Raw genomic sequence first — 21902 nt, forward strand, 5'->3', positions numbered from 1 at the left:
TCGTGCTGGCAGGGAGAACAGAGTAGCCTTGCCTGGCAGCTCTCAGGCAGTGCAGTGACCCTTGTGGGGTGGCGCCTCTCAATTTCCCCTTTAGGAATCAGGGAACAAATCCATGCTTAGCGCTGTGCCTGGCCCTAACTATCCTCACAAAGCCACCCACCTCTTTGCTTTTACGCACTGGCTTCCCTCACAGACTGTGTCTCAGCCTTTAAAGCTGCCTGGCCAAGCCCTGGTGCTCTCACATCTTTCCTTTCCCAGCCTTGTTATTCCTTCTCCCCCTCTCCCAGGAGCGGCGCTGGGCTTGCTCCTCCTCCCTGCCCCATCCGGGCTGCGGGTGCTGCCTGCCTCGGCGCCGGCTTTGTCTGCCCTTTGCTCTCCCTGGCCTGGCTGGTGCATCTCCATTCCCGTGGCAGGATCCCCTGTCCCTGCTGCTGCCTGACCATCCACCCCAAATTCTCTGAGAGATACGGCTCTCCTTCTCCCACCTTGTTCCCATTTCTCTGCCATTCACTTTGTCTGATCTGGGGAATCAGCGCTGTCTTTTGACTTGTAGACCCTGCCAAGCTGTTCCCTGCCTTTGCAGCTGCTTCCAGCCTGCTGCCGGTCAGCCAACCTCTGTGCAGGGATGCACAGGAAGGAGCTGCCTGCAACCCCCCGCTCCCTGAGCTTAGTCTTATGTTAGGGGGATGGGAAGAGAAAGACTTGGGAAAGCGGAAACAATGAGAGTGCAAGATCTCACTTTGGTTTTTCCAGCTCTGCCTGTTCATATCCCCCAGGACTTAGCCTGGTATCGGATGGCAGCACTGGCCTGGGAGTCCCCGATCCTGTTTTGCAATTCTCCAGTGTCAGCCAGCAGCTCGGGCCTTCCTGTAAGCGCCGCGATGGTCACAGGGAAGGAATGTTCCCCCAGCCGCATGGGGAAAGGTCACCGCGGGCAAAGGGGACGCCGGGGCCGGGCGAGCAGCGTGCTGCTCCCGCCCCTTGCTGATGAGGGCAATGCTCATCAGCACAGAGACAAAAACAGGCTGGTTCATGGGGGAAATTGAAAAAAAAAAATGGTTCAAGAGGTTAAATATTTTGGGCAAGGCCCCACTTCCTTTTGCAGGGCAGTTCTGGGAGCAGATGCCATACCCAGGCAAAGTCCAGGAGGATGTGTGCATGTTTCATGGCTCTCTTAGCTGGAGGATGTTTGCTGCTGAATCTGCTCCCAAAAACATTTGTGTGTCCCTTAAAGTGGTGCCTGGGACAGAGATTTTGGCCAGTTGCTGCTGCTCGGAGCAGCTCTTGGGCTGAGCAGCACTGTTGTGGCTCCCTTCCCTTCCTCCCCTGTGCCTGCCAACAAACCTCTCCCCTGGATGCAACTCGGAAGGAAAGCTGTGAAAGCTGTGACTCGCGGTGGCGGTGGCCACAGCGGGATTAACATCCAACATTAAGGGCTTAACTCATCCCTGCCAGCTGGGGGTTTCAAATAACTGCCGTGCCTCTTCCTTCCACCCTGGAGCTTGTAGCTTTTTTAATCCTGTCCTTTACACCCCGTTTTCGAGGCTGCCTTTGCTAAGCTGGAGCTTGCTCCTGGCACTTTGTTTTTGAAGCCTGGCCTCTTGGCTGAAGCTCCTGGGGGTGATGGTTACGTTTGTCGGGGTGGGAGCAGAGCAGAGAAAGGAGGAGGGATTTCTAGGTTGGGCTTACAAGCCTGAGTTTTTCAAAATTCCCAGCGTGTTAAAAAAAATACAGAGCTAATCTGGCCCTTCGTCTCTAGGTTACGTTTGCCCCAGCCGAGGCTGAGCTCATGGAAAATTGCGTCCTAGCTCCTGTGCTCCCTGCCAAGATTAGTAGGTTTAAAAACTAACCGATAACATCTTTGTAAACTTGGAGTAATTTCTTTAAAGCCTGCTGATCCTTCCAGCCTGGATTTTGGAGCTTTCCTAGATATCCAAGAGAGCCAAACAGGACAATGGCATCTGCCCTGAAAAATCACCCAGGAGCCTCACAGTGCTTTCAACTATTCCCGAGGGAGGAAACAGGCTGATGTTCGCCAAGGCCCTGAGGGGTGTGTTGGGATCCTTCTCCCTGTTCCTAACCAGATAGACGGCACACAACAACGCTCTGCGCGTAACTTATAATAATCACCGGTTTTATTTTTAAAAAATTACAATAGAAAAGTACCTTTAAACATATTTCCAAAAGCAGAGTAGACAATGTGGAAGCTTCTCTCCTCTCCACGAGACAAAGTACAGGAAATAGTTTGCTAAAAGAGTTAGTCCGTCGCTTGGGAACGCTGGTATCGTTCCTTTTAGAGCCGCTCTGAGGTTTGTCTTGGATTTGATTTCTTCTCACATCACTTTTATCAGTCCCATTTTTTACAGAAGACCCCAACGGGACAGTTTCTGATCGTGAAAAATCCCATTTTCTCATCCCCCTGTCCCACCCTGACTGCCAGAATCTCAGCCATCTTATTTTGGCCCACCCACAGGACAAGAGGAAAGAGAAAGGAAAAGGTGATGATGTTTAACGAGGCCACGAACAGCTGGGAAAAACCGGCTATGGCGAGGCCTGGGCAGCAGCTGAGCTCGGTGTTCCCTGCAGCTGGAATGGAGACAGGGGGAAAGGCAATGGAAGGAGAAGTTCTGCGCCTCCCTTTGCAAGAAACCGAAACCTAATAGAGGTCTGGGGTCAGTTTGCTCTGTTCTTTTTCCAAATTCCTCCTGGAGCAAGGAGAACTCGTATGTCAAGCAGTCTCTCTACTGGTACTCTATGTCTGTAGAGGATGTTGGCAGCCTCCCTTTCTCATCTTTGCACATGGAAACATGGGAATGCCGTGCAGGGAGCAGCCAGACCAGCGTAACATCGGCACTAAAACTCCAGGCCAGGCCAGGCCAGGCTAGTGCATAATGGGAAGCCCCTCAGGACTTGTGTCCAACCTCGAGGAAGCTGGCAAACCAAGGATTTGTCAGTATGTTCTTTCATACAGCAGTTTACGTTGCCTGTAACAGCTTGAAGCAGTCATGGCAGGAGGAGGAGGAGGAGGAGGAGGCAAATTGTCACCTTGCTACATGTGTGGGCTGTCCGCCCATCCCTGATCCGAGCCGCTGTACCCCACGGAAGCTTTGCACAGCAGCTATGAACGCAGCCCCAAGGTAAAAAAACACCGGAAGAAAGTTCCTGATTGTCCTGCCTGCTTGTCATTTGGTGCAACTGGGAAGAGAACAGTAATACTGTAGTATTTGCAGACGCCTTGCCAGCACGGCCAGAGCACAATTCCTGTGCCAGAGGGAGCACAATTCCTATAAACCCACATCGTGTGTGTCGACATCCTCACACGTGAACATCGTGCCTTTGACATGCAGCTGATGGGCCCAGGGGATAATAAGACTCTTCTGTATGCATCTCAAAAGTCAAGCACAAAACCTGTGGTCCGACCCGGTGTAAGATTGTCCTCCTGAGGAGCTTTGGTACAAAAATACTTGCTCTTGTTTTGGTTTTTTTTTTCCTTTGTTTTTTCTTTTTTTTTTGTAGTCTGCTTTCCTATGGTTCCGTTTGAAAAGCCTTTTCAAACACTACAACAATGCCTGTCAAACCATGCTTTCGGGAGTAACACACTCTTCCTTACAAATATACAGTGTACAAGAGGAAAATATTATTACTAGGTATGTTTTTCTTTTTTCTTCTAGGAGAGCAGATGTGTGATAGAGGCTGTGGGAAAGTCTTGGAGGAATCCAAACTTGTGTGAGGTTTTTTTCAAGCCTGAAACAACAAAGAGAGGTGTTAAAAAAAAAAAGCAGCTGTGATGGAGGAAAAAGGGCTGTAGTTAATATCTCTTCCTTAGTGGAAGGAAGGAAGGAAGGTGGGAGAGAGGGAGGCTTGTTTTGGATATCCACATCAGGGCCATGCTCTAAGGACAGTTAATTAGCAGGAAAAGGGCAAGGTGGGAAATGCCTGCGAGGAGAGACCGTCGCATCCCAGGCATTAAGAACCCCACTGATCCCACTTTGTTCCTCCCATTGGCTGTAGCCCCTGGGGTTTGAGCTGGGAAGCTGGGAGTTAAGTTCGAGTTGAATTTTGCACTTAAGTGGAATTCAGTCTCTGTTGATCCAAGGCAGGAAGCAAGGACGGAGATGAGATTAGCGGGGGTAATTCAAAGCCGAGAGGCATTCCTTGGCTGTGGAAACTCTCACCCCAGATAACAGTGATAAAGGCGGGAACGGCAGAGCCATGTTTCTGCAGGGCAGCAGCTGGAGCAGCCCCAGGGTCGTGCCAACCTCAGGGCCTATTCCCTGCCTATTCGTTCAGGGATATTGTGTTGGCTTCCCCGCTCCTCTGCCCCCTTCCCAAAGCAGCCAAGTCCACGGGGTTGCGTCCTTACCAGCACACTGAAGTCCTGTGGAGAGCACATCAACCCAGTAGCCGCCTTGGAAGACTCCATTAATACCCACAAGACTGACTGTAGGCCACCATCACACACCTGAGACCTGTGGGAGGACGCAGCGGAGAGTGAGGGACGCTGGCACTGGGGACCGAGGTCAGTGTGCTGTGGGGAGGGGTGATTGCACAGTGACCGGAGTCAGCACTTCCTGAGGGGACAGTTTGCAGGTTAGTGGTGTTCAGCCAAAGATGGGGCTTGGTGATCTCAGAGGTCTCTTCCAACCTAACTGATTCTGTGATTAGCCCCGCCCTGATGGGCTCCAGGCAGCAAATACAGACAGAGCCAGGCCCTCAGCCAAACCCTCACTGGGCTGTGCCCTTCCCAGCTGGAGGAGCCTGGAAGGGAAACAGGAGATCTCTGACTCTCCATCATCGCCACCCACTGTGGCTCCTGGGCTGGTGGACCTGTTTCAAGGGATTCATCTCCCCTTCCAAAACATATCTCTGCTTACATTTTATCTGGAAACATTGGCGTGTTGCATATTTTGGAAGAACCATTGGTTCCCAAAACCCTGCTGCTCCCTATTTTTATCTGCTGGACCTAAAATAGTCAGTGAATTCTTTATGGATCCAAGTCTGCGGCCGGCTGCAGCCAGGGCTGGGCCTCCTGCCCTCCCGGCTGAGTGACCTCGCGGCCACAGCACAAGGCCACAGATGCCAGGCAGATGGGCAGAGCAGTCGCATGTGAGCATGGCAGCTGATGCCAGAGCTTTGGATCCACTGGCGTTTCTCCACAGGTGGGTGTGAAAGCAGGAGGCTTCCCAGTAGGGATGGTTCCCAGCTAGGATGGTCCAGGCAGGCTGCGATTGCAGGGCAAGCGGTGCTCAGTGTCCACCGAGGCTCTTTTCCCTCTTCCATTTGAGTCCCCTTTGTTTATTTATCCACAAAGGCCAAAGTTATTTGCAGAGCATGTCTTGCAAGGCTTTTTCCATCCAAAGAGGTCCGAGATGGAATGGGATTGGTCCTTCCCTCCTGCTGGGCAGCCGGGTGCTCAGTAAGGCTGTGCTTCTTGTTTTGGCAGCCCCACCACCCCGGGCTGCCTGGATAGTTTTCCCTAAGGTTTAATGAGGTGATTGTGTCGGGGCTGCCTTCTTTTCTATCACAACACCCCCCTCTGGCATGGTGCCTTTCCCTCCTGCCCCAGGACACGTAGGAAAGTGTTGGGGTGAGTCATGGCAGGGACATCCCCTTCTGGGGACAAGGAGAGACTTTGGGTGTCTGCTGAAAGGTGGCCACCCACCCTGAGCTGCTGGAGACCCCGGGAGTCACAGAGGGGGAAGCCCAGGGTAAAGGTGGAGGTGGCCCCCAGCCAGCACAGAAGGATGGGAGCGGGACAGTGGCACTCACCCGGCATTCAGCAGAACTGACGGGACTTCCAGCCCTGAGAACCAGCCTCGGAAGGAGGGAGCCAGCGCATCTGCAAAGACAAGGGGGACGCAAGGTGAGAAGGGGGTGGCTGCCCACGCTGGCAAGATCAGGCCTCGTCTGGGCTCCCTTTTCCTGGCTTTTCCCAGGCACAGGGCGGAGGGCGGTTGGAACACCAGCAGTACAGCCATCCCAGCGCCAATTCCAACAGTAACACTGGGGCTGAGCACAGCCCCGGGCATCGCTGCTTCCAGCACGATGGAGCTGGGACAGCAGCACCATGGTCCCACTGAGCAGGAGTGAGCTCATCCTTCTTAGCTCCTGCAAAGCCCACTTGAAACAGGGCGGAAAATATCAGATTCCAAAATTTGGTGTGCAGGCACTCGGTGCTCTGCCAGGTAACTCCCAAGCCATCCCCCCCATCCATCCTGCAGTTCCTGGTCCCGCTACTGCCTGCAGGATCCAGCAAAAGCAGCTCCAGTTTGGATGGTGGCACCTGTCTCCAATGCCCCACCACCAAACCCACAACACCAGCAGCTGCACAGGAGGATGGGAAGGTGCCACCACCACCCTCCCCACCATGCTGGTATTTCACATCAGATAATACTGCTTTTGTCTAACATCAGGTCTCGGCCTGGGTTTTCCCAAAGGACCCTCAGAGCTTCCGTACGCTGCTGTTTCCTTGTCTGTGTGCTTCCCCGAGCAGGGCAGGTGCTGCCTGTTAGCAGTTATTTGACAAGGCAAGTACGTAGCTGCAATAATATTTACCAACGCTCTTCCTATGAACAGCAGGGCCCAAAAAGCTGGAGTTTCATCCAAAGGCTGCGCATGGTTTGTGCACTGAGCACTTTTCCTCACCCTCCTGCTCAAACCAGCCCCTGGCTGCTCCAGCTCCCAGTGATGGTGGCTCTGGACAACCTGGCTCAATCCCGGCGGGCCAAGGCCAAAAGCCTTTGGAATGCAGTTTATCTGGCATCTCTCTTTCCATGCTCTTGTTTCCTCCTGTTCACCACTGAGCTGGAGCCGGCAGCAAGGAGCAAAAGCTGGGATGATGTCCAGTACGGATGCTGAAGAGGTAGCTGCCCTTTCCTCCCTTGTGGCAGGGGTCCCTTCCCAGCACCCCCATGATGCGGCAAGGCTGGCACTGCAAAGAAATCCTCTTCCTCCGCCATTTCCACTTCTCCTCCTCTTTCCCCTGCTCTTCTCCCAGGCAGATGGTTAATTTTTAACAGCCACATGCTGCCTTTGGGGGCCACCAGCAGTGGCAGCCGGCAGAAAGCGCTTGTGACAAGGCAGCACCTCGTCAATAAAAGATGGATCCTCCATCTGCGCTTCGCTTCCCTCTGCTCCCCGTGAGAGCTGCTTGGCTTCGCACCCCATCAACAGCAGGCCACATCCCAGCGATGGTCCAGGGGCAGCCAGGGGTTCTGGAGCCCTCATCTCACACTGGCAGCCAGATGGGTGGTTCGGGGCCAGGAGCACTGGGGATGGTCCAGACCCTGAGAGCATCCCCATCCCTCCCTCCTCCCTCCCCACCTGCCCTACCACGGGCACCAGTGAAAGTAGGAAGGCAGAGAGAGGTGTCTGGGGAAAGGCAGGACCTCTGCCAGCGTTCAACTCCATTTGGGAGCCTTCCCTAAATCTCGGGGAGCGGGGAGTGAGTGCCTGTTAGCCGGGCAGAGTTAGTGGTGCGGCGAGCACCGAGGGGAAGGGGGTCTGGGGTGGGTGGGAGGGTGAGCGGTGGTGGCGGATGGGTCGGAATTACCTGGGCGTGCAGCGAAGCGGGATAGGTGAAAGCAGGAGGAGGTAGAGCAGGTGCTAGTTCCGCTGGGTACAGAGGGTACGGCCCCCACACTTCAGGGCTACTGGGGTAAAGTGCAGGCACTGTGAGCTCATCTGCAAGAGAAGAAGAGGGAGAGTTAATGGTGACCACAGGGCTGCGACCCTCGCTGCCTCCTTCCTTCTCCCCCCAGGCAGGAGCAGAGCTGCCCCTGGAAATGTGTGAGATGCCACCACCAAGAGCCGACCCGCAAAGCCAACACGGAACTCGCCCACTGGGATAACACAGGGTGAGCAATGCTATGGGGCTGGAAGCATTGCTGAGGGAGCCAGGGCTGGGCTCATTGTCTCCAAGAGGTTCAGTAATTCCAGGGATCCAGCAGAGGAGAGCGTGCAGCTCATGCCTATGTGCAACACCTGAGGTGAGGAACTGGCGTCTGCGCGAGAGAAGCTCTTCCAGAAGCAGAAACTGCACTCATGGCAGGACATTGCCAAGGTTTCTGCTGAGACCTCATCCTGCTCCCAGGCACCATGCCAGGCTTGCTGTCACCTGTCCCAGGTCCTCTCCAGCACCAGCAGCTGCCTTTGGGAACCCCCAGCATGTGCCACCACACAGCAAGCAGGTACCACTGCTTCCAGTTGAACCCGGTATTCCCCTTTGCCACCCCCTCACAGTATTCCTGCTCCTTCCAGCATCCATAGGCCTGGCATGCTACATCCACCCATGATCTCTGCATGACATCACATTCCCAGAATAAGGTGTTCTCCCAAGGATGGGGGCAACCCCAGGTGCCTGCCAACCCAAGCCCTGCCGGCAGTGCAGGGGGTACTCACAGGGCTCCCGGGCGATGAACTGAGGTACGGCGGTGGGGAGAGGGGTGCTGGGATTTGGGGTGCCCACCAGCTTGTTCTTGGCCATCTTGGTGTTGGCCTTGGCAAACTCCAGCCGCAGCGTTTGGGGGATCTCGGGGTCAAAGCGGATGCCCTGCGGGAAGGAAGGAGGGAAGGAGGCACGGCGGGTGGGCGAGCACCGCCGCGTGCCGGCCCCGCAGCAAAAATAACTCCTCGTTATTTATGGGTTTTTTCAACTTCCAGCCCTGAAATGAGCTAATTTGCCGGGCCCCAAGGCAGCTCACATTCCTCCGGCATCTTTAGCATCGGCACCATATTTGGCAGTCGGCATCCCACAAGGCCGAGCTCTTATCCAGAGGGATTAGCGGAGCCAAAAAAAAAGTTTTACATTGAAAATGAAGACAAGGAAAAAAACAACCCCAAACCAAAATGCAGGGAGAGCTGGGGAGGAATTAGAGAACCGGCTCCACACCATTCTGCTTGTGACTATTTTCAGGTACCTTCACAGAGTTGCTAAAAGAAAGTGAAATTTGCCATGGGGCCAGCTGGCATGGGAGGTGCACATCCCTGGGGTGAAGGAATTCAGAGAGTATCTGGGGACACAGAAACAAGGGGGAAAGGGAGAAATGGAGTGGCTGGGCCAGGCACACTCACGTTCAGCGCGTTCTTTGCTGCCTCCGCCTCGGAGCGGCTGTCGAAGCTGACGAAGCCCACGGGCTGTGGAGGAGGGACAGGAGGCGTCAGTCAGGCTGGTGGGGAGCAGAGGGGGGAGCCCCTCACCCCAGGGAATGGTGGTACCAGGGAACGGTGGGATGGTTGCCCCATTTGGAGCGGCTCCTACCTGCTTGGATGTGAGTTTGATGAGAGACCCTTCGTACCCCTGCAAGGAAAGGATAAAAAAGGGTGTTTGGTGGAGATCCCCACAATTAAATAGTAATAACTGAACTAACTGACTGAGTAAGACTTTCTGAGGAGAACCAGTGGGCTCCCAGATCCCAGCAAGTGGTTTGGGGCCATGAGACTGGGGCAGGGCCAGCCCCGTGCTTTCAGCCTCCCTCTCCCTCCCCAGTTCAATACCTTAAAGGGCCTGAAGAGCAGGTAAAGTTCCCGGGGCTTGATGTCCAGAGGCAACCCACTGACAAAGAGTGTCCTCACCTGGAAAAGAAGAAAGGAGGTTCCTGGGGACCGTCTCTCATCCCTAACTTGATGATACACCACGCTTCCCACAGCCAGAGGGGCAATGCCAGCTCAAGGGGAACCTCCTGGGCAGACAAAAGCCTTAAGCCACGCTTGAGTGATGCTGAATTTTTGGGATGGGTGTCCCCATCCTTCAGGTGGTCATAGAGGAAGCTGCTAAGGCACCATGGAAAGGTAACAGAGACCTGTCCTCATCCCACCAAGTGCTCTCCAGGACAAAAAACTCGCAGAATCCCAACAGGATTTCTCACTCTCGTGATGCCGGGACTCCACAGACAATGCCTATTGTCTCAGTTTAATTGCAGCAGCTCATTAAGGATTGGGAGAAGCAAACTGCCAACTCTTCCTCCTGGAGGAATGGCCCTGGTTTGGAGGGGGTTGGATTTAAGCAGCTTGTCCCTGGTCTGTAAAAGTCACCTTTTAAAGGGGTTTTAACCCTTTCTGGGTGTATCTAATGTTTGTCATGGTGCAGCATTCTCAAACTTGGTGTGTTTGGGAGAAATCCTGCTCCCACCACCCTGAGGGGGAATGTGGAGTTCCTCAGGGATGGGCAAACCCCATGTGGGAATGGTTTTGCTCTACAACCAGCTCCTAGCTAGGAGAGCAGTGCGGGGAAGTGACCCTGCTGTTCCTCTCCTCATCCCCAAAATCTCATCCAAACACTTTGGGCTGGAGGAGGGGAAAACTTCAGTGTATTTTATTTAATTTTTTTGGCCAGGCACCCTGCCTGCCCCATTCCCTGGGAAAGAGACATGGGAAACAGCCAGAAACAGCCAGCCCAGGCCTATTCTTTTGCTGACATTTCTTCTTTCTCTTGCAGATAAGCTATCTCCCCCATCTCCCAGCCTGGGAGCAGCAAACATTCCTGCTTTGTGGAACAAAACCTCTGGCTGACCTATATCCATTAAATAACAAAAGGTACTCGAGCTGTTTGCACATAGCCCTTGTGTCAACAGCCCTGGTGATACCCATCCTGGGTACCAGCATTATCATCACCATCAGCATCCCTGCGGGTACCACCATCCAGGCTGGATGGGATCAGCGGAGCAGGGATGTCCTCACACCTTCCTGAGGCAGCGCTGCAGGCAGGCACAGCCTGGTAGCATGTCCCCTCTACTGGGACCATCCCCAGTGGGCTGGAAGCCCCCCAGAGCGCCTTAGGAGACCCCTCCCAGTCTTCTGCCTGTCTCCTGAGACCGGGAGTGATGGAGCATCCCACAGTGTTCAGTGCTGCTCCATCCCCCAGTGGAGACACTGCCCGAATTTCTCCTGGCAGGGGCTGGGGAGGGATTCACCTTGAGGATCTCCCCTTGTGTCCAAGAAATTCAACCTAAAGAAAGCAAACTTCTCCTTTGCTCAGGGAAAAAATATTCCCTTTCAGCCAGGTCTGCCTGAGCACGGCTGCTATCCAGGGAATTGGCTCTCCAGACACATCCACCTTCCCAGGTGGGTTTGCATCCCGAGGAGGCCGAGCATCCCTGCATGGTGTCTCCTGTCATCATCCCTGGAGCCATCCCTGGCTTCCTGCCTCTCTTCTCCCTGGGGAGCTTCAGGAAACACCAGAGGCGCTGGCGACTGCTCCGCTGGGGGGGAATTGGGAAAACCTGCTGCCAGTTTGCCGCATCCCTGAAATCCAAGCCCTACATGCCCAAGCCCGCCAGACCATTTATCTCCAAAGCAACATGGAAGAGAGACAGGAGAGATGAAAGATCCCAAGGAACCCTTCAAAATTCAGCCCCACAGAGGAAGGGCTTCTCTAATGACTTTGTTTTCTTTGCAAGTTCAAACGCGGGTCGGCCAAGTTTGAATCTGTAAGATTATACAGCGGCAAGAGGGAGAAGGGCTCCGAAGGATCCCCCAGCTGGATTCCAGCCCCAAAAGGGTGTTTGGGGCCTGGGACAGGGGATGGATATGAGCTCCTGGGTGCTCCCCATTTGCACCCTGCAAATGTACCCAGCCCCAGGGATGTTTGAGTAGGTCCTACATAAACAGCATCCTTTTGCTGGGTAACAAGCAGGTGGGACTGGCAGAGCAAGGGAGCATCCTTGGGGATAATCCCAGCAGGCTGGGCAGATATCCTTTTGCCAAGGGAAAGATTCTAGGCAGAAATATTACTCCTGCCCTTAAATGGAAGGGGAGCTTTGGCCCGCAGGGAGGTGCTCAAAGTTTTCTTGTACTGAGAGATCCCAGGGATTCAGTCCCCATCCTCTACCAGAAACACTCCTAGGGCAAAATCCTGCCCTGAAGCAGGAAAAAAAAAAAAAAGGCTTATCAGAGAAGTTGCCAGGCAGCAGGGAAGTATATGTTCTTCCATAGGGAAGAATTACTCTTTCTGGAAAGTGGATCAGGCATGGCACCTGCTCCCAAAGGAGTCCTGGGATGGAGCCAGACCTACAGCTCTTGAGCAAGGATTAAAGGGCGCTGGAGCATGGGATTCCCCCAGCCCAAACCCCACGGTCTTTTTGGACAGCCTGAGCAGCTTAATTTCAGTTCTGCTGTACAAACATTTTTCAGTTTCTTTTTGGTGGAGCATTTCTTCATTTCTCCTTCTTAAAATTTGGGGTGAAACCAAAGATGTTTTTTAAGTCAGGAGGAGCTCAAAGGTAACCACCTCGACTTCCTTCCATGGGGATGGCAGCTATAGGACTGCTCCAAGTCCCTTTCCACAGTCCTCCTCTGCTCCTGCTTCTGTACCCCACAGCTCCCAGATTTGCCAGAGCTGCTGAATCCCACCAGTGTTGCCTCACTCCTGGTTTGTCCCCTCCTGGCTTTTGTTGTCCCGGCAGGAATTCTGCTCTTCATCTCTGCTACTCTCCTCTTCCTCAGAAATCATCCCCCTTCTGGCCTGTCCCTCTCACCTTTGCATCCTACCATCCCATTCTGTTGTCCCCGAATTTCTGCGTCCCGTCTTGGGACAGTTTAAGGGATGCTGGAAAGGGTCTATGGGGATTTGCTGGGATGGTCAGGGCTGAGGACATGCAAGGAGAGGGAAAGATCTGGGCCAGGAGGTGACTGGGGTCTCCAGAGCATGGGTCAAGGCTGACCCCAGCATGGAGAGGTCCGTGATGGAGTGCCAGCAGCCCTCCTCTTCCTCACATGAAGCTACAAGCCAGGTTTGTCTCCCGAAGGTAAGGAGGCACCAGGGAGGCATTTGCCTGGCTTAGACCCCCATCAGATGGCGGTGCCCGCAGGGATGCCAGGTGCCCCAGCGGACGTGCCCTGCCGGCATGGTCCTGGTCCCGGTCCCGGTCCCGGTCCCCTGCCCAAACCACCCCCGGTAAACGTTAACAGGCCGTGGGGAGGCGGGAGGCGTCCGGGTGATTCATCCACGAGGCATTTAATCGCCTCCTTCAGCCCAGCTCCCGTCCCTCGTCCGTCCGTCCGCCCCTTCCAGCGGGGCTCGCTTTAATTCTCCACCAGCCGATTATCCGCCTGACTGCCCGCCGCCGGGGAGGCACCGGATCCCGGCGGGAGCTGAAGGGCGATGGCACGGGACTGCCATCGAGCCGTGGAACAGGGCGAGCAGGGCTTCCCCTCCCATTCCCGGCAAAGCGGGGTGCTGCCTCCCCCGCGCGGGGTGCATTCCCGCCCCGCCGGGATTAGTCCTGGCATAAATAGTCTCTTGGCTAATGGAGCGTCTTCCTCGGCTGGGTTTAGATTCCCGGGCTGTGTGTACGCATGCCTTCAGCCCGCAAAACTCCCCGACATAAACAAGGCTGAGGCCGCGGGATGCCGGTTCCTCCGCCCGGGGCATGCGGGAGGACCGGGAAAAATCTCCGGCCTCGCCACCCGTAGCCGCTTCCCTGGAGAGTCACGGTTCTCTCACGTCCGGTGAAGGACAGGAGAGGAACAGCCCTTGGGGAAAAGCGAGTCCAGAGCTGCCGGGGCTGGAACGAGGAAGCGGCAGAGGAAAAGGCAGTGAGCAGCCAAGGGAGCAGATGGGAGATTGCAACAGAGCGGAGGAGCGGCGGGATCAGGCGGGGGTCACACACGGCCCTGTCCCGCCTGCAGCTTGCTCCCAAACCCTCCGGACCCCAGGCTTCAAGGAGGAAAGGAAGCAGGAGCGCGGGGGGATGCAACACAGGGGCCACGGGGGCAAATTTTATCCACTCGCTGGGCACATCCCCCCCAGAAACCATCCCTGGGGTCCCCTCCCCATGACACGGTTCCCCCGGGATGAGGGATCTGGCATGGGACGGAGACGAGGGCCAGGAGCCGGGCTCTCCGCAGCCACTCCGCTACCAAATAAGGCCTCCGCCGAGCCTTTTACATGCCGTTCTCGCCCGGCCCAAGTGACGTGACCGCCTTCCCAAATTGTTCTGGCTCCTCCGTGGGGAAGCCCCTGGCCCACCGCTCCCCTGCACGGGGGGGGTCCTTTCCGGGGGGACAGAGGAGAGGCACGGGGAGGCCACCCGGGGTGCCAGGAGCAGGCACGAAGAGCGGGGCTGAAGTGGAGGCTTTTCCCACCTGGCAGCACCCTGCCTGACCTCCCCGGGATGGGGGTTGCTTCTCCCTCTTTACAAAAGGAACAGGAGGCTGGAGGGCAAGCCCTGGGAGGGGGGAGGTGGGACACAGTAGCTGGGCAACCCCCTTCCCCTTCGCTTGAGCAAACAGACAGCACCGGCTCCTCCAGCCTGGGCTGGAAAAACTCCTGCAGGGAAAATACCTGCCTGGCACCAGAGGAGCCCAGCTTGCAGGCATGAGTGGCCATCGCCCTCCTCCTGTGTCCGCGGCACCGTGGGTGTCCCTGGCACCTCCCAGCCGTCCCCTCCGGAGGCTCCCCATGTCCAGCATCACCGGGTCAGGGGCTCCCCAAGGGTCAGCAGCGCAGCAGCCAGCCCCAGGCCCTCCGGGTCCAACCGGGAGCAGAGCGAGGGCTGCCCTTTGCCAGCACGGTACAGGCCATGCTTTTGGAAAAGGCAGCAGGCCTCCATGGATGTCGCCCACTGCCATGCCCAGCCGAGCCCCAGCTGCAGCATTATCTCCCACACACCCCGCAAGGCCACCAGTGAAAAAAACTCCCCGTTATTTAGGAAACTTCGGGAAGTTTGAAGCCAGAACCACCTCTGGAATAAGCAAATGAAGGCAGGCGACAGCGGGCGATGGAGCTGCGGTGGCCACCGACCAGGGACCCCAGCAGGGAGCCAGCAGGGACCTGCCAGAGCAGCCCAGCGGGTGGAGGGTGAGGAGGAAGAGGAGGTCTCAGATAGGAATCTTCCCGCTCTCGCCCTCACAAAGTCCAAATTCCCATCTCAAGGTCACGGGCAAAACCAGGAACTTTGCGGCTGGAATGAAGAGAACCAGCTCTCACCGTGGCGGGGTGTGGGGTTGGTCTCCCGTGGGGATGGGAGCGTTTTGGACCTCTTTGGGCTGAGACCCATGGGAATGAGATGCGCGGGCCGCTGGATGCACGGTACCCACTGTACCGGCAGCACCAGGCACCGGCACCGGGGGAGCCGGGTTACCCCCCACGGCCCCCGGAGAGATCCATGTCTCGAGTGGGCTCCCCGCGCCCTCAGCTTTCCCTCCGGCGCGCGGAGGGGGCGTGTGCGGGACGCCCCGGGGCGATGCGGGTGGTGAATGGGGGCGTCCCCGGGAACGGGGATGTGCTCCCGCCGCTCGTCCCTGTCCCCCCCGCCGCAGCCCCGGGTACCGGGAGCGCGGAAGCCGACGGGACCCCCCCGGCGGGATCCCCCATCCCTCGTGGGTGCGTGGGCACTCGCGGAGCGCAGCCCCCGGGGATCGCGGGTGGGGAGGGGGATGCCGGATCCCCCCCGCCCCAAATCCCCGTGTGTGTCCCTCAGTACCTCCTCCTCGGGCAGGCTGGTGTCGGCGGGGCCGCCCTCCCTGTCGGCGGGGACGCTGCTCATGGTGCGACGGCCAGGCTCCTCGTCCCGCCGGCGGCAGCCGCGTCCGGGCGGGCGGCGCTGGAGGCTGGTCCCGGAGACGGCGGGGGGGTCGGGGCGGGGCGGGCGCGCCGGGGAGGGACGGGGCGGGGGCGCGGCGGAGCGGCGGGGACCGGACCGGGGCGCGGGGGGATGGAGGAGCGCAGGGTCGGGGATACGGGAGGTGGGCGAGGGGACGCGTGGCTGCGGGGTTGGGAACGCGGGACACAGAGCTAGGGAGATGGGACAGTGCCGGGAACATAAGACACAAGGCTGGGGACACAAGACAGAAGGCACAGGACACAGAGTTGGGAATACGGGACAATGCTGGAGACACAGAACACAGTCTAGGACATGGGGTTGGGGATACCGGATACAAGGCTGGGGACACAGAGGACAAGGAGATGGACCCAGTCTCAGGGACATGGGACACAGGCTGGGGGTATAGGACAGGGCTGGGCAGATGGGACAGAGTCCTGGGACGTGAGACATGAGACATAGGCTGGGGACACAGGACGTAAGGTTAAGGATACAGGACAAGGACACAGGCTGAGGACATGGGGCACAGTCCCAGGGACGTGAATGCATCAGGGCTGTGGGGCAGAGGAGGGGACAGTGCTGGGGACACCCGATGCAGGGCTGGGGGCAGTGGAGGGACCAGTGGGGGTTCATCACCTCAACCAGCCCCACCTGGGGGCTCAACCCCTCCCTGCCTGGCCCGGGGACTGCATTTAGGCTTCATGCTTAGGCTGGGATTTTGCTGAGTCTGCGCTGGGCCTGGCATCGTGCACACCTCATTCTAGTGCTCGGTGTCGGGTCGTTCCAGCCCTGCACAGCCCCACGGAGGGGGCTGCGGTCCCGCAGGGCTGCACTTGGCTCTGGAGCAGCGTGACGGAGACCCTCGGAGTGGAGACCAGCAGCTGTGTCCAGACCAGGTGCTGCCTCCGCACAATGCTCGGGGACCGGAGGTGACGCCGGGACATCCTGCCCATGGCACAGGGCTCGTTCCCAACGGGCACTTAAGGTCACGGCTCGCCTTTCTGCAGCTCACCGCCCGAAACAGACCTGGGGGCAGCTGCCCACGTGTCCTGCCGGCTGCCCAGGGGACACAGCCTGGCCACCCACAGGTTTGCAGCCTCCCCGCAGCAGCGATTTACAGGGCAGAACCTCTCGTGACGGGAAGAGGTGGAAATGAGCTGCGCCAGCTGGATTTGTGGGAGCGGGAAGTGTCTGGCTACAAGGGCAGCTGACTCCCAGAGGGAATCTAGAGCACAGGGACTGATCTAGTCACCCAAATCTGCTGGAGCCTCTGGCTTTCGGGGTAGGTTTTCAGGAGAGGAAGAATGTGGAGATGCGTTTTATCTCCCGTTGTTTCCTCCCCCTCCACGGGCGTGTCCACAAAAAGCTCTGGCTGGACAGCAGGCGAGACAATATTCACACTATTCACAACCCTTATTTGGACTCAGCTTTGGGGAAGAGCTGCAGTTCCCCATCAGCGCCGAAACCCAGTTTGGAATCACAAACCGGAAAAAAGGGAGGTTTGGAATCTTGGTAGCCATGAAACTGGACTTGGAGTGAAAATCCAGTTGGCTCCAGCGGGTATTGCGCCGCTTCCTTGCCTTGAAACCCCTGGTCCCAACCCAAAGCCCCATGTCCTGGGCTTCCTCTGTGGTGGTTGCTGATGCTCTCCCCCATCTCTCTTTCCTACAGGAATTTCTGCTGCAGCATCGATGTCCATCTGTGCTGGGACACGACGCTGGACTGTGTCATCCAGGGATAGAAGGGGAAGTTGTGAACAGCTAGGGACTCTGGGGGGATGGCTGGGAAGCATGGCGAGTCCCGAGGCTCCAGTGGAACGAGTGGAGAAGGTTCAGCTCTGCTCTGGGTCCTCTGGGAGGGAATCCGAGCAGGAGCAGCCTTCGGGGGAAGGGGCAGAGGGTGGCACCGGGTCCGTGGAGCCTTTCCCGGCCCAGGGGTCCGCGTGGATCCGGGATGCGGGCCGGGACTCCCGCGGAGCGCGGGGTCACATCGCCCTCTGCCGGCGCGACGGGGGAGGCGCGGGGAGGTGGCACCGGGGGGTGAGCCAGGCACCGCACCCCGCACAGTCAAAGGGCTGCGGTTCCCTCGGACGGCAGAACGGGGGATATTTTATTCCCAAAACAGCACGAACAATAGAGTTAATGCGTGAGAGACAAGAGACTCAAAGCAGGTCCGAGATTCCCGGTGAAGATAAATAAATGACACAAACAAGCAAGAAATGGTTTGATGGAATGAGGGACTTCCCGGAGTGTGTAGCGCTTCCCAGGACCAAACACCCGGCACTGGAAGCAGCAGGTGGATGCTCAACTCTTGACAGGCGTGGACGGGGCTTTCATGGTCTTCTTCAGGTGGTGGTAGTTGGGCAGGATCTTCATGAGGAAATCCAGCTGCAGTGTCTGGGGCTGGAAAGGGAGGCAGGCAAGGTGAGGGAACAGGCTCAGGGGGGCGGGAGGTGACAGCGTGTCCCCGTGTCACACACGCACCTGTGGCCGCTCGGTCTGCACGCGCCGCAGGCAGTCGGCCCCGTAGATGACGGTGTTCTCTGGGATCACCTCGTAGGTGTTCACGTTGCAGCAGGCCCCGATGATGCAGCCGCTCGTCAGGATCACATTCCTGCCAACAAACGCTGCCAGGGAGAGGGAGAGAGGGGAATCCCTGTGAGAGTCATCCCCACGGCGTTTACAGGAGCAAAATCTCAGCAGGGCCGAAGGCGATAAGCTGAGAATTACCTTTGGATTCAATGACGTTGTTGTCTCCCACCTTCATCGCCTGGGAATCTACAGGTCTGGGTTAAGTACAGCTGTAAAATGCTTTGCTTTTTTTCAACAGGTGAAAACCCCTGATGCCATTTTCGAACCACCACCCAGCCCACCCTGTGCTATTTGAACCCCGACAGAGCCCACAGATGCTTCCCCCTGGAGGGATCCAGAAGCACGGTGTGTCTGGTGGTTTGTCACTGCACAGCAAGGATACAGCACCCGACCTCAAAAACATTGTTGGTGCCGATGACCATGGGCTTGGGCTCCACATTTTCGCTCTCCGGGGTTATATTTTCTGGATACCTGCAAGGAAGAACAGATTTCCATGTCTGAGATCAAGATGCCAGTGTCCTGTGTGGCAGCTCTGAAGCCACAGATATCCCACCCAATTCAGCTGGACTGTGGGAATTTTGAGACTACTTAGGATTAGGATTCCTCTACTCTGTCAGCTTGAGAAAGATTCGGAGGGGGGACTTAGCAACCATCCAGTTGCTGATGAAGGGGGCCTACAGGGAAGCTGGAGAAGGACTCTTTGTCAGGAAACTGGAGTGACAGACCAAGGAGTAATGGGCACAGACTTAAAAAGGGGAAATTTAGGTTAGATATATGTAAGAAAATCTCTTCTGTGACAGGGAATATGTTGCCCAGGGCAATAGTGGCTGCCTCAATCCTGGAAGTGTTCAAGGCCAGGTTGGACGGGGTTTGGAGCAACCTCGTCTAGTAGAAGGTGTCCCTGCCTGTGGCAGGGGGGGTGGTATGAGATGATCTTTAAGGTCCCTTCAAACACTTAACATTTGATAATTCTGTGATTCTATAGCTTCTCCCCAAGCCATAGTGCCACACATATACACAAAACCACGACATTGGGTGATTTTTTTTTTTAATAAACTCTACCTCCCCGGGGTTTTAAGCCCCCCCCCGGGTGTCGCACGGACCCGTTGATGATGAGTGCCTGCTCCTCGATCAGGTTCCCTTCTCCGATGATGATGGGCCCCGCCTCGGCGATGATGCGGGCCTTGGGATGGATCACAGTCCTGGGCCCTGCGGGGACAGCCCGGCGTCACCCCGCGCCCGCACCCGGCGGGGGGGACAGGGCCGGGGTCGGGGACAGGGCCCTTACCGATGGTCACGTCCCCGCGGATCTCGCTCTCCACGCACACCACGGCGCCCGGCGCGATCTTCACGCTGCGGGGAGCGACGGGGCGGTCACGGGGGATCCGCCCAGGGACCGGGCGGAGATGCGGGGAGGGGACGCCGCGTCCCGGGCTGGTTGTGGGAGGGATCGAAGGGAAACCGGGAGGGATCGAGGGGGGGAGCGGGACTCACCTCTTCTGCGCCTTCTCCGCCATGGCGGCGGCCAGCGACGCCTGCGCGGGGCGGAGCTCCGGGCTGCGCGGGCGGTCCCGGCCCCGGCGGCGCCACTGCCCGGCCCCCGCCGCTCCTCCGGGAGCCCCGGCAGGTGCTGGGCTGGCACCGCCCGCCCCAGCTGAGGAAAGGGGCTCGGAAAGGGATGAGGCTGAGCCGGGCACCTGGAAACAGAGACCGAGGCCCGTGTTTGGGGGCTCAGAGAGGGTCCTGCGTGTTCGTGCTTGAGAAACAGACACCAAGTCCCATGTTTGTGGGCACCAGGCTCATTTGGCCTGTTTTAGGGTCCTGAAATAAATAAATCAGGCTTTTTTTTCCCTCAGAAATGGAGACAAAGTCCTGTGGGGGTGGTTTTTTTTTGGGGGGGGTGCTTCAAAGTGCTGCGTTGTTGGCCCTTGGAACCAGCCCCACCTGGGCAGTCTTAGGGCTGCGAAACAGCCTCCAGTCCTGTTTGCGGAGGGCGAAAGGAGGCTCATCCAGGCAGTTTAAGGCTTTGCTCACTGAGCCCAAATCCTGAGTTTTGGGGCTCGGGACAGAGCCCAGCCAGGTGAGGGGTACCGGCCCCGGGGGGCAGGGCCACGGAGCGCGGGGCGGGGCCGGCCCGGGTGAGCGGAGCGGGCTCAGGTGTGCGGGGCGGGGCGGGGCCGGCCCAGGTGTGCGGGGCTCCAGGGCGGCTGCGCGGGGCGGGACCGAGGGCATTTAAACCCCGGAAGGGGCCGCCGCCGCCATTTGCGCCTTCAGGACGGGGTGGGGGTAGCGGTGGCGGGTCTGGGCTCCTTCGGTGGGGCCCAGGTGAGGTTCCCCTCTATCCCTGTTTCCTCCCCCTCCTACCCCTTACCCCTGTCCCCCTCCTCCCAAGTTCCCCATTCCCTCTCTCTGCCCCGCTGTGCACCTCGACCCCCCACTCCTTCCTTCCTTCTTTCCTCCATTCCTTCCCCCTGTTTTCGCTGTTACCCCATCCGAGCCCCCCTCTACTCCCCCTCTACGTCTCATACCTACACCTTCCTCCCCCACACCCGGCCTCCCTCTATACCCCTTCACTCCCTTACAAACCCTGACCCCTGCCTCTATTCTTCTCATCCTCCCTGCCCATCTCGACGCCGCCTCCCCTTAACCTCCCTCATGCTCTCCTGTGCCCCCCTCTACCCTCGCTGTCCCCCTTATCCTCCCTCTCTCTCCCTTATCCCTTTCTCTCTTCCCCCGCAGCCGCGGGGTTCGGGGCGCCGGATAATAAAGCCCAGAGGGCCGGAGCCCGGCGCCCCTCGCTTGAGCCCCCACACGGGGCCGGGCCCGCTGTGCGGGTCCCCCCATGCGGTTCACACACACCGCCCGACACCGCCGGGGCTCCGGCTGTCCCCACATCACACTGGGGCTCCCGGGGGGGTCGGGGGGTTTAGGATGGGCCCCCTCCTCAGGAGGGGGTCCGGGGGGGTTTAGGATGGGCCCCCTCCTCAGGAGGGGGTCCGGGGGGGTTTAGGATGGGCCCCCTCCTTAGGAGGGGGTCCGGGGGGTGGGTGGGGAGGGTTGGGGGGAGGGAGGGGAGGGAGGGCCCCCTCCGGAGGGGGGGGTCCTGGGGAGGGGGTTGGGGCGGGCCCCCTCCGGAGGAGGGGGTCCGGGGTGGGAGGGGTCGAGGGGGGTCCACCCCCTCCTGGCCCCTCCCACCCCGGACCCTCTCCTCCGGACGGGGTCCGTCCCGACCCCCTCCCTGGGACCCCCTCCTCCGGACAGGGGCCCGCGGGGGGAGGGAGGGGCGGGTGGGGTGGGTAGCAGAGGGGGTCACGTCACTCTGCACCGTAAATATAAAATGTTCTCTGCAGCCGCCCCTTCTCCTGTTTCCCCCCCCCCCCCCCCCCTCCCCCCCGCGGGCCCCTGTCCGGAGGAGGGGGTCCCAGGGAGGGGGTCGGGATGGACCCCGTCCGGAGGAGAGGGTCCGGGGTGGGAGGGGCCAGGAGGGGGAGGACCCCCCTCGACCCCTCCCACCCCGGACCCCCTCCTCCGGAGGGGGCCCGCCCCAACCCCCTCCCCAGGACCCCCCCCTCCGGAGGGGGCCCTCCCTCCCCTCCCTCCCCCCCAACCCTCCCCACCCACCCCCCGGACCCCCGCCTAAGGAGGGGGCCCATCCTAAACCCCCCCGGACCCCCTCCTGAGGAGGGGGCCCATCCTAAACCCCCCACCCGGACCCCCTCCTAAGGAGGAGGGCCCATCCTAATCCCCCCGGACCCCCTCCTGAGGAGGGGCC

At 58.4% G+C, this 21902-nt stretch overlaps 2 protein-coding genes and 2 long non-coding RNA genes across 8 annotated transcripts; 2 read left to right on the plus strand and 2 right to left on the minus strand.

Annotated features, from left to right (window-relative positions):
• Positions 1 to 2117: 2117 nt before the first annotated feature.
• Positions 2118 to 15554, minus strand: RBPMS (RNA binding protein, mRNA processing factor). Of its 4 annotated transcripts, XR_005601791.1 has the most exons (9): positions 15423 to 15547; positions 9496 to 9573; positions 9260 to 9298; positions 9073 to 9135; positions 8401 to 8551; positions 7553 to 7683; positions 5770 to 5839; positions 4364 to 4469; positions 2118 to 3744 (listed from the first exon to the last, which is right to left on the minus strand). XR_005601791.1 is itself a non-coding variant. In XM_039551169.1 (8 exons), exons 1-8 carry the CDS (start codon positions 15483 to 15485, stop codon positions 3739 to 3741), a joined length of 576 nt encoding a protein of 191 aa, XP_039407103.1. In that variant the 5' UTR covers positions 15486 to 15550; the 3' UTR covers positions 2118 to 3738. The 4 variants fall into 4 exon arrangements, 3 of the variants coding, with proteins under 3 accessions (XP_039407103.1, XP_039407104.1, XP_039407102.1); XM_039551169.1 differs by lacking the exon at positions 7553 to 7683 and having other exon boundaries at positions 15423 to 15550; XM_039551168.1 differs by lacking the exons at positions 2118 to 3744; positions 4364 to 4469 and adding an exon at positions 5305 to 5394 and having other exon boundaries at positions 15423 to 15548.
• LOC109146222 lies at positions 5385 to 12222 on the plus strand. Of its 2 annotated transcripts, XR_005601793.1 has the most exons (4): positions 5385 to 6862; positions 7761 to 8914; positions 10436 to 10533; positions 10997 to 12222. It is a non-coding gene; the product is annotated as an uncharacterized LOC109146222 (long non-coding RNA). The 2 variants fall into 2 exon arrangements; XR_005601792.1 differs by having other exon boundaries at positions 10436 to 12222.
• Positions 15555 to 15703: 149 nt separating the features above from the next.
• LOC120409970 lies at positions 15704 to 17546 on the plus strand. The gene is made up of 3 exons (XR_005601860.1): positions 15704 to 16821; positions 16967 to 17099; positions 17211 to 17546. It is a non-coding gene; the product is annotated as an uncharacterized LOC120409970 (long non-coding RNA).
• Positions 17547 to 17626: 80 nt separating this feature from the next.
• DCTN6 (dynactin subunit 6) lies at positions 17627 to 19704 on the minus strand. Its single transcript, XM_039551645.1, has 7 exons — positions 19625 to 19704; positions 19419 to 19483; positions 19234 to 19339; positions 18513 to 18601; positions 18269 to 18316; positions 18023 to 18165; positions 17627 to 17941 (listed from the first exon to the last, which is right to left on the minus strand). The coding sequence occupies exons 1-7, from the start codon at positions 19645 to 19647 to the stop codon at positions 17843 to 17845; spliced, it is 573 nt and encodes a 190-aa protein (XP_039407579.1). The 5' UTR covers positions 19648 to 19704; the 3' UTR covers positions 17627 to 17842.
• Between the last annotated feature and the right edge of the window lie 2198 nt (positions 19705 to 21902).

Source organism: Corvus cornix, chromosome 4 (assembly GCF_000738735.6).
Source record: "Corvus cornix cornix isolate S_Up_H32 chromosome 4, ASM73873v5, whole genome shotgun sequence".
Taxonomy (NCBI): Eukaryota; Metazoa; Chordata; class Aves; order Passeriformes; family Corvidae; genus Corvus; species Corvus cornix.

Coding starts and splice junctions, on each gene's coding strand:
- RBPMS (XM_039551168.1), bottom strand. CDS start 15,485: ATGAGCAGCGTCCCCGCCGACAGGGAGGGCGGCCCCGCCGACACCAGC. Junction 9,574..15,422: donor CCAGCCTGCCCGAGGAGGAG/GTACTGAGGGAC, acceptor CTTCTTTTCCAG/GTGAGGACACTCTTTGTCAG. Junction 7,684..8,400: donor GTTCATCGCCCGGGAGCCCT/GTGAGTACCCCC, acceptor CTTCTCTTGCAG/ATGAGCTCACAGTGCCTGCA.
- DCTN6 (XM_039551645.1), bottom strand. CDS start 19,647: ATGGCGGAGAAGGCGCAGAAGAG. Junction 18,602..19,233: donor CAGGCACTCATCATCAACGG/GTCCGTGCGACA, acceptor TCTTCCTTGCAG/GTATCCAGAAAATATAACCC. Junction 18,166..18,268: donor CAACGTCATTGAATCCAAAG/GTAATTCTCAGC, acceptor TCTCCCTGGCAG/CGTTTGTTGGCAGGAATGTG.